Raw genomic sequence first — 10,487 nt, 5'->3', positions numbered from 1 at the left:
TGTACTTGTTTTGAATAGAGAAAATGATGTGAGGAAATAATTTTTTTTGTTAATGTAAAAAAAATAATTTATATATAAAAAATATACTTTGATCTCCCTAAATTTTGGTCCAAGTTTCGAGATTAAAAGTGAACTTACTTTGTTCTTTCAATTAGATCGAGAGGATATAAAGTTCTTCACTAGGAACAATCATAGGGTTCTTGATCTTTGATCTTCAAAAGGATAAGGATGAGATCATGGTAAAAAAAATTAGAGAGAAGGTAGAGGAGAAGTTTAGAAAAAAAATCTAAAAAGATAATGGTTTTTATAAAATAAATTTTTATTAATAGAAAATTTATTTATAACCTTAACCTTTTATCATTAAAATAATGTTGTGTCATCTTTTAAAATCCACCACTAATGGTAGACTATTTTACAGGTTCTCACAAAATACAATTATTTCAAATCATGTAAAGGAAAATAATACAATGTTACCTTAAATATAATTTATTTGAGATTATGATAAAAAAATTAAAATGAAAGAATTGAAATGAAAATAATAAAGTGTCTAAAGTAAATAATTGAATAAATAAAGTATAAAAAGGAAGAAGAATAAATGGATATGGTTCTAACAAAATAATTATCAACTGAAACACATGAAAATTTTCTGTAATTTGTGTATTGATCACCATCAATTTTGATTTAAGCATATATTTACAAGTTTCCATCCTTTATTACAAAATGCAAGTATAACATTTTTAAAACATAAATCTTAATTATTTATAATATCTTAATATATAACTTCTATTGTTCTTTATTTTATACTTTTTGATCTTGGATCTCCAATATTAAATTATTAATAACATTCTTATCTTTATTTTCAAAATCTTCGATGTTTAATTATTTTATCTTGACAGTGATCTAATAAATAAAAATAATGTTGTTGTTAGCATGTTTGTTTAGTATAACATATATAACCTTAAAAATATTCCTTGACAACTAGAAACTAATTAAATAACTTGAACGAGTTTATGGAATAATCATCTTCTCCCTTTTAGTTTCTTGATATTGCATACAATTCAATATTCTGTTAAGATTTAAAATCTCTTACTAGAAAAAACTATGTAATATTTCTTAAACAATTTATAACGTTAACGTAGTGTTTATTAAACAATTGAAAGAGGTGAAGTGTTATATTGTGGCTTCAATTTTAGACATGCCTTGTGTGACACGTTGATGTGCACTTAAATATGGTTTGACTTAGTGTGACAGCAGTTTTTATACGATAATGTAAGTAAGCCAGATCCCTCCACCACCTACCTTCTGTCACAAACAAAATCAAACATCATCGTATTGATTGAAAGAGATAATGAATTTTGTTCTGCATGAACCAGTTCAATGTAATGCCACTAACTATGGATCAACCAATAGTAGTCCCACTCCTTTGATTATGCAGTCGAAGCAGGAGTTTGTTGCCAATGTTGAGGAAGAAAGAAAGATAAGTAATGCGAGAAAGGAAGAGGTAATGTTCCTGACATGGGAGGATTTGGAGGTCACAGTTCCAAGTGGAAGGAAAGGTAGGAAATCAATTCTTAAGGGTCTAACTGGTTATGCCAAGCCAGGGCAACTCTTGGCAGTAATGGGTCCTTCTGGTTCTGGCAAATCAACACTTCTTGATGCTTTAGCAGGTATCATAAGTTCTTTTTTGTAGTTCAGTAAAAGTAGAAGTTTTTTCTTTTTCCTGCGTAAGTGCTAGTTAGTAGTTACTATATATATATATAACAGTTGTGATGATATGATTGAAACAACGATGCAGGAAGATTGGGATCGAACATAAAGCAAATGGGGAAGATTCTAATCAATGGCCTCAAGCAAGAACTGGCGTACGGAACATCTGTAAGAGCTATACTCATCCTGAAAATAGCTACCAAGTTTTTGGTGGAAAAAAATAATGAGTGTGAAAAATGTGAAAGCAGGGTTATGTGACACAAGACGATGCGATGCTGTCATGTTTAACATGTTAGGAACAAGGCAATAAAGGAAAGAATAAAGGAGAGAAAAATAGACACAGAGAATTTAACGTGGTTCGGCTATAATGTGTATGCCTACGTCCACGACTACACTAGGAAGTATTTGTATTTTTGGTGTATCTTAAAGCTTTACATAGAGTCTCTTATATAGTAAAATAGAGAACCACATCTCACTATTCTAAGCGATGTGGGACTAAATCAAGCACCATAATTCTAACAATTCTCCCACTTGGGGTTTGATTTACATTACCACCTAGTGTAGTGCCTTCATCATCAATTTTCTCGAAGGCCAGTTGAGGCAATGCAAAGCCTCAACTTAGTTGTTGTGACAGTCTTGGTCAACATATCAGCTGGATTCTCTGCACCTGGAATCTTCAACAAAATCAAATCTCCATCATTTATCAAGTTTCTGATAAAATGATACTTCAATTCAATGTGTTTGCATCTGGAGTGAAGAATTGGATTTTTAGCAAGACAAATGGCACTTTGACTGTCACTGAACAATGAAGGTTCATCTTGCCCTTTTCCTAATTCTTTTAGAAGATTCTTCAACCATATCATCTCTTTTGCTGTTTCTGAGATAGTGATATATTCAGCTTCAGTGGTTGAAAGGGATACTCTTCCTTGAAGTTTGGACTTCCAACTGATAGCTGTGCCACCCAACGTAAAAATATAACTTGTTGTGCTCTTTCTACCATCCAAATCACCTCCCAAATCTGCATCAGAAAACCCCTGTAAAGTGAGATTACTTCTTTTAAAGGACAAATGCATCTTTGAAGTGTCCTTCAAATATCTCAATATCCACTTCACTCCTTCCCAATGCTCCTTTCCGGGATTGGATAGAAACCTGCTCACAACTCCCACTGCATGTGCTATATCAGGTCTGGTGCAAACCATAGCATACATCAAGCTCCCTATTGCAGATGCATATGGCACTTTAGACATGTGATTTTCTTCTTCCTCTGTCTGAGAAGATTGCCTTTTTGAGAACTTTAAGTGAGTTCCCAAAGGTGTATTCCTGGTTTTAGCATTTCCAACATTGAACCTGCTAAGCAACTTTTCTATATATTTTTCCTGAGATAAATTTAGAATACCTTTAGATCTATCCCTGGAAATTCTCATACCAAGAATTTGCTTGGCTGGACCAAGATCCTTCATTTCAAAATTTTCTGACAATTGTTTCTTCAACCTGTCAATTTCTGCCATATTAGCACCAGCAATCAACATGTCATCAACATACAAGGCAAGAATGATATAACTATCAACATATTTCTTCACGTAACAACAATGATCTTCTTCACATCTGTGAAATCCTGAGTTTCTCATAAACTCATTAAACTTCTTATACCATTGTCGCGGTGCTTGTTTCAACCCATACAAACTTTTATGAAGCTTGCATACAAGATTCTCTTTGCCTTGTACTTCAAAACCTTTTGGTTGTGCCATAAAGATTTCTTCCTCAAGATCTCCATGTAGGAATGCAGTTTTCACATCTAACTACTCCAGATGAAGATTTTCTGCAGCTACTATACTCAAGATAACTCTGATGGTAGTCATCTTGACAACAGGAGAGAAAATTTCTGTGAAGTCAATTCCTTGTCTCTGTTGGAACCCTTTCACTACGAGTCTGGCCTTATATCGTTTGCTGCCATCTGGTTCTTCTTTTAACCGATAGACCCACCTGTTTTGCAAAACCTTCTTTCCTTCTGGAAGCTTGGTTAAAGACCATGTCTTATTCTTCTGAAGAGACTTTATCTCATCTTCCATTGCTAGCTCCCACTTAATAGATTCACCTCCCTGCATAGCCTCAGCAAAATGCTCTGGCTCACCAGCATCAGTCAACAACAAGTAATGTAATGAAGGGGAGTACCTTTGTGGTGCTACAATGGTTCTGCTAGACCTTCTAGTCGGTAATTCAGGAGTTACTGACTCTACTATCTGTTCAGGTTCTGACCCAAACTCTGACTCGGGCTCTGACTCAGGCTCTACTTTTGTATTCTGCCTTTTGTTGGCTACATCACTTTCTGAAACTTCTTCTAATGATACCTGCTCTGGCTTTTTATTTGCATCTGCAAATTCTGCAGTCCTGTCCTTATAGAACATGTTTTCATTAAAAGTAACATTTCTACTTCTGATAATTTTCTTGTTTTGGTCATCCCAAAACCTATAGCCATACATGTCAGATCCATAGCCAATGAAATAGCATCGCTTTGCCTTAGGGTCCAATTTATCTCTACTATTAGAGTTCAACAAAATATATGAAGCACAACCAAAAACTTTCAGATGTGAAAGGTTTACCTCATTTCCAGACCATACTTCTTCAGGTAACTGATAGCCTAAAGAAACTGATGGTCCTCTGTTTATGAGATAGGCTGCTGTGCTTATTGCATCTGCCCAAAATACCTTGGGTAATCCTGACTGGATTCTCATACATCTTGCTCTCTCATTCAAGGTTCTGTTCATTCTTTCTGCCACACCGTTTTGTTCTGGTGTTCCTGGAACCGTCTTGATCATTCTGATCCCATTCTCTGAACAAAACTCCTTGAATTGATTACTGTCATATTCTCCACCATTATCAGACTTCAAACATTTAATCTTTAAACCTGTTTGAGTCTCAACCTCCTGTTTCCACCTTTTAAACACAGAAAACACATCAGATTTATTTTTAAGAAAATAAACCCATACCTTTCTTGTAGAGTCATCAATGAAGGTTACGTAATACTGTGAACCTCCAAGAGATTTCATTGGAGCTAGCCCCCAAACATCTGTATGCACTAGTGCTAGTCTTTCAACTTTAGACGACTTACTTGTTTTGGAGAAGCTAACCTTTTTCTGCTTTCCAAAGATACAATGTTCGCAAGGTCCAACGTCAACATGCTTCAAGTTAGGTATTTTACCTTTTGAGACCATGAGCTTCATTCCTTTCTCACTCATATGCCCAAGTCTCTGATGCCACAAAGAGGAACTGTTGCCAACTTCGGCAACTGATATCATATCCTCATCTGCAATCATGTAAAGAGATCCCGGCTTCTTTCCACGAGCAACAACAAGATTACCTTTCATTACTTTCCAGTGTCCATCTCCAAAGGTGGTGTAATGCCCCTCATCATCCAACTGCCCTATAGATATTAAGTTTCTCTTTAAGGCTGGAATATGTCTGACATTCTTCAAAGTCCACACACTTCCATTAGAGGTTCTGATATTGATATCACCTCTTCCTATAATATCAAGAGATTTTCCATCTGCAAGGTAGACCTTCCCAAACTTTCCTAGAACATAGTTAGATAATAGTTCTAAAGAAGGTGTAGTATGAAATGACGCACCTGAGTCCATAATCCATGAATCAATAGAACTATCTAGACTACATAATAGTGCATCTTCAATTTCATCAGTTGCTGCATTTGCTGATTGATCACTATCTTGCCTCTTGTTGTTCTTCCTTGGAGCCCTACATTGATTTGTAAAGTGACCCCTTTTCTGACAATTCCAACAAGTGATATCATTCCGGAATTTTGGTTTTGATTTCTCTCTAGACTTTGATCTGCCTCGGCCTTGATTACGACCTTTCTGGCTACTTCTTCCTCTAGTTTCAGTACTCAATGCTGAACCGGAACTAGAACTGGAAGATTCCCCTGAACTTTTCCTGCGAACATCTTCGCTTAAGATCAAGTCACGGATGTTATCAAGCTTCAACTTACTATTACTTGCAGAATTACTAACTGTAGTAACAGTTGCACTCCAACTTTCCGGAAGAGATGATAATAAAATTAATGCTTTCACCTCATCATCAAATGTTATCTGCACTGATGTCAACTGCGCAATAATTGTATTGAATTCACTAATATGATTAGTAATCGAGTTACCTTCACCCATTTTTAGGTTGACTAGTCTGCGAATCAAATACACTTTATTGGCTGCAGATGGCTTCTCATACATATTTGACAATGCCTTCATCAAATCTACGGTTGTGTTCTCGTTCATGATGTTGAACGCAACATTCTTGGCTAATGTCAACCGGATCACACCGAGTGTCTGCCGATCTAACAAATCCCATTCCGCCTGCTCCATGTCAGTTGGCTTCTGCCCTGTTAAGGGTAGATACAACTTCTTCTGATACAGGTAGTCCTCTATCTGCATCTTCCAGAACCCGAAGTCATTGCCATCAAACTTCTCAATCCTCACCTTCCCTTCTTCCAATGCCATTGCTCTTGCTGCTTTGACGAAAGCTCCTGCTACTTCTGACCAAAGCTCCTGCTGCGGCTTTTGACCAAAGCTCCTGCTGCCTTTGACCAAAGCTCCCACTACTTCTCTAAACTCAGATCCCCAAGAAGAAAAAATAGAAACCAAATCTTTTCTGATGTGGAAGATCAGACAATGCTGCAACCACAGAGCATACTAAGAAAAATGGCTCTTGATACCAATTGTTAGGAACAAGGCAATAAAGGAAAGAATAAAGGAGAGAAAAATATGCTGCAACCACAGAGCATACTAAGAAAAATGGCTCTTGATACCAATTGTTAGGAACAAGGCAATAAAGGAAAGAATAAAGGAGAGAAAAATAGACACAGAGAATTTAACGTGGTTCAGCTACAATGTGTATGCCTACGTCCACGACTACACTAGGAAGTATTTGTATTTTTGGTGTATCTTAAAGCTTTACATAGAGTCTCTTATATAGTAAAATAGAGAACCACATCTCACTATTCTAAGCGATGTGGGACTAAATCAAGCACCATATGCATCATTGGTGTCAGTGTCTTATGTGGTTAGGCTCAGATCTCATTGGTGTTGTTCTCCCCAGTGAAACCCCCTCTGTAAAACCTAACAAGTGGTATCAGAGCCGATGGTTGAAACCGGCTCAGACGAGTACAGTATGGTCCCTGTATCGAAAGTCTTCCTGGCAAGGGTTCCAGGTAAGCGTGTCTCGTTAAGATGAACGGCGGTACGAGAAGGGGTACTCGTGGTTGGGAATGCTTCCGTTGGAGGGGGAGTGTACCAATGTGGTTGAAGGGACTCACCCTTGAGGGGGAGATTGTTAGGAATCCAAGTGTGAGTCTAAGTCCCACATTGACCAGAATTGAGAAAGTAGAGCACCATATAAGGATCAAGGCCCATAAACCCATTGCCTTAAGGTTTTGGGTTGAGAGTGGTGTCAGTATCTTATGTGGTTAGGCTCAGATCTCATTGGTGTTGTTCTCCCCAGTGAAACCCCCTCTGTAAAACCTGACATAACAGCTGGGGAAACGTTGTACTACTCAGCAGAGCTCCAATTTCCAAACAGCATGTCTAAAGCTGAGAAGAAGGAAAGAGTAGATGCTACACTGAGAGAAATGGGTCTGCAAGATGCCATCAACACAAGGGTTGGAGGGTGGAGTTGTAAAGGTCTCAGTGGGGGACAGAAGCGCAGACTCAGCATTTGCGTTGAGATTCTAACACATCCTACACTCCTCTTCCTCGATGAACCAACCAGTGGCCTTGATAGTGCTGCTTCTTATTATGTTATGACTGGCATTGCTAGTCTCAATCTGAAGGATGGAATTCAAAGGACTATCGTTACTTCCATCCACCAGCCCAGCAGTGAGGTTTTCCAACTTTTTCATCATCTTTGTCTTCTCTCTTCAGGAGAGACTGTGTATTTTGGACCAGCCTCTGATGCAAATCAGGTTTACAAACTAAAATCCCTTGCAGTGCCACTTATATATTCACTTGAGCTTTGTATATATAGTCACACTTTTCTTTTTGTGCAGTTTTTTTCTTCAAATGGTTTTCCCTGCCCACCTCTCTACAATCCTTCAGATCACTACCTAAGGATCATAAACAAAGATTTCAATCAGGTACATTTTTTGCCAAACTTTGAGTCTGTCCCTAGTTTTTACTTGGATACTTTACGCACTTAGATACTGTTGTTTTGTTGTTTCTTACATACAGTAATAATATACAACAAGGCATATAAAAATTTGACTTTGTTGAGTTGTTTTCAGGATGCTGACGAAGGAATTACCACTGAAGAAGCAACTAATATCCTTGTCAGTTCTTATAAATCGTCTGAATATAGAAATCAAGTTCAGAATCAAATAGCAAAAATAAGTGAAAATGTAAGTTTCATATTCAATCTATTCGAAAAATATGTCAAATCTTATTTTGGAATCTCGATAAGTTGTGATTAGACTTATCATTTAGTTAATTTTGGATGCATGCGCCTAGGATTCTGGTGTAGTTGGAAGGAAGAAGATTCACGCTGCATTCCTTACTCAGTGTCTTGTTCTTCTGAAAAGATCTTCGAAGCAAATCTATCGTGATATAACCCATTACTGGTTACTTCTAACTGTTTTTATAGCAGTATCTGTAAGCCTGGGCTCTATCTTCTATCACGTTGGTGCAAGTATGAGATCAATTCAGGTAAAACTATTTAGAGAGAAAATTCTTGTTTTCGCTCATAAAGAATATAAAATATCATTTATTTAACCCTAAGGTGATTACTTGTTTTTATGAATCGATTTATTCAAAGTTTGATGAAAATATAGTGGATGTAGAAACCTGATGTGGGTATGTAATAATATTCTTTGTGCATGGTTCAGGAAAGAGGATCGCTATTTTGTTTTTTCATTTCAGTTCTGTGCTTCATGATACTTATCGGTGGATTCTCGCCGTTAATCGAGGAAATGAAGGTAAAGTAGTTGATCCATAACTTTGAAATTTCGCTGCAAATTGACTTTGGAGTAAACAATTTTTGATAGCACAGATTGTTCCATTTTACCTTGTCAGGTGTTCAAGAGAGAGAGATTGAACGGACATTATGGTATAACAGCTTTTCTGGTAGGGAGCACATTTTCTGCTGTTCCTTACACACTATTGGTATCTTTCATTCCCGGAGCTATTGTTAATTATCTTTCTGGACTGCACAAAGGACTAGACAACTTTGTATACTTTGCTTCTGTTCTATTTGCTACTGCGATGTGGGTTGAGAGCCTGATGATGGTTGTTGGGAGCATTTTTTCAAATTTTGTGATGGGTGTGATCACTGCTGGTGGGGTTGAAGGACTGATGATTTTGACAAGTGGATTCTACAGGCTGCCAAATGATCTTCCCAAACCACTATGGAAATACCCTTTCTACCATGTTTCCTTCCTCAACTATGCTTTGCAAGGATTATTAAAGAATGAATTTGAGGGATTAATGTTCTTTTCAGATGAGGATGGAGGTGCCAGAAGTGTTGGTGGTAGAGATATTTTGTCTGAGACATGGCAAGTGCAAATGGGTCATTCAAAGTGGATTGATCTTGCTATCATGTTTGGTATGATTGTTCTGAATAAAGTTCTGTTCTTTGTCATCACTAAATGCAAGGAGAAATTGGAACATGTTCATGTTGGCACTAATGGTCCTCAAGCAAACATCAATGAACTCTAGACAAGTGAAATGGAGAACTATGATGCTCACAGTCATCAGCAGTCTCTTTTAGAGATAACCAGTTAATATGAAAGTTATATTAACACACCCAGATTGTTAAGTAACACCTACCCAAAGAAAGAAAGAGAGAGATAGATTGTAATATAAGTAATAAAATCTGATAGAGAAGGAAATGTGAAATCATATATGTCAATTTAAAATTTGAAAATGATTGGTCTTGAAGTATTCCATACATTCGTTAGTAAGTGTAATTTTCTTTATGTTGTGTTTGGACAAGAAAATTAAAATTAAGAAATTTAAAAAATGTATTTCAAATAATTAAAATAATAAAATTAAAAAAAAAAGGAAATTGAAATTTCATAGATTGTGAAATTTTGTATTGGTCAGGAAGTCTGAAAATTTGACTCATATCAACCTTCAATTCAGACTAAATTATTTTGGCATCTACCACAAGTCTGAACTGACTTGAATCAATCTTCGATCAAAGTCAAAAGTCAAGATCAACAGACCTTAGCCAAAAGTTGACTCAAGTCACCCACAGTGAAGATTCAGTCATGTCGGTTTGTGCCAATTTGGCTAAATCGAAGGTCGAACTAATCTGGTATAAACCAAAGGTCAAGTCGAGTTAGTCAGGGTTGAAGGTGGAGACAAATAAACTAGGGTTGAATGTCAAGTCGAGTTGGTTTTGACCAAATGTCGAGTCGAGTCTATCTGGCTAAAGGTTAAGCTGAGTCAACCCGAACTAAAGGTCGAGTCGGGTTGGCCTCCAAGGTCGAGCTGAATGTTGAGCCGAGTTGGCTTGTGTCGAATCTCGAGTTGCTTCAGTCTAAGCCTAGTTGGTCTTGACCGAAGGTCAAGCCAAGTCGACCCTGACCGAATGTCTAGTTGAGTCAACATTGTTAAAAGTCTAGTTGAGCTAACTTGGACCAAAGGTCGAGACAAACTAGCCTAGACCGAAGGCCGAGACGAGTCAGTCTAACTCTCAGACATTTTTCGAAAGTATCTGGCAAATTTGTTTCAAATAAATTTCTAAAAAATATAATTTACTATGTTCATTTATATGTTCTAATT

General features: G+C 36.9%; 1 protein-coding gene across 1 annotated transcript; it reads left to right on the top strand.

The window, feature by feature from the left end:
- Window positions 1-1,219: 1,219 nt before the first annotated feature.
- Window positions 1,220-9,587, top strand: LOC114175031 (ABC transporter G family member 1-like). Its single transcript, XM_028059789.2, has 9 exons — window positions 1,220-1,667; window positions 1,796-1,875; window positions 1,956-1,998; window positions 7,245-7,672; window positions 7,757-7,843; window positions 7,991-8,104; window positions 8,214-8,408; window positions 8,588-8,677; window positions 8,775-9,587. Exons 1-9 carry the CDS (start codon window positions 1,349-1,351, stop codon window positions 9,414-9,416), a joined length of 1,998 nt encoding a protein of 665 aa, XP_027915590.2. The 5' UTR covers window positions 1,220-1,348; the 3' UTR covers window positions 9,417-9,587.
- Window positions 9,588-10,487: the final 900 nt, after the last annotated feature.

This window comes from Vigna unguiculata, chromosome 3 (genome assembly GCF_037176805.1).
Source record: "Vigna unguiculata cultivar grain cowpea cultivar isolate G323 ecotype 2 chromosome 3, ASM3717680v1, whole genome shotgun sequence".
Lineage (NCBI taxonomy): Eukaryota > Viridiplantae > Streptophyta > Magnoliopsida > Fabales > Fabaceae > Vigna > Vigna unguiculata.
This window is presented reverse-complemented; position numbering and strand designations above follow the sequence as displayed.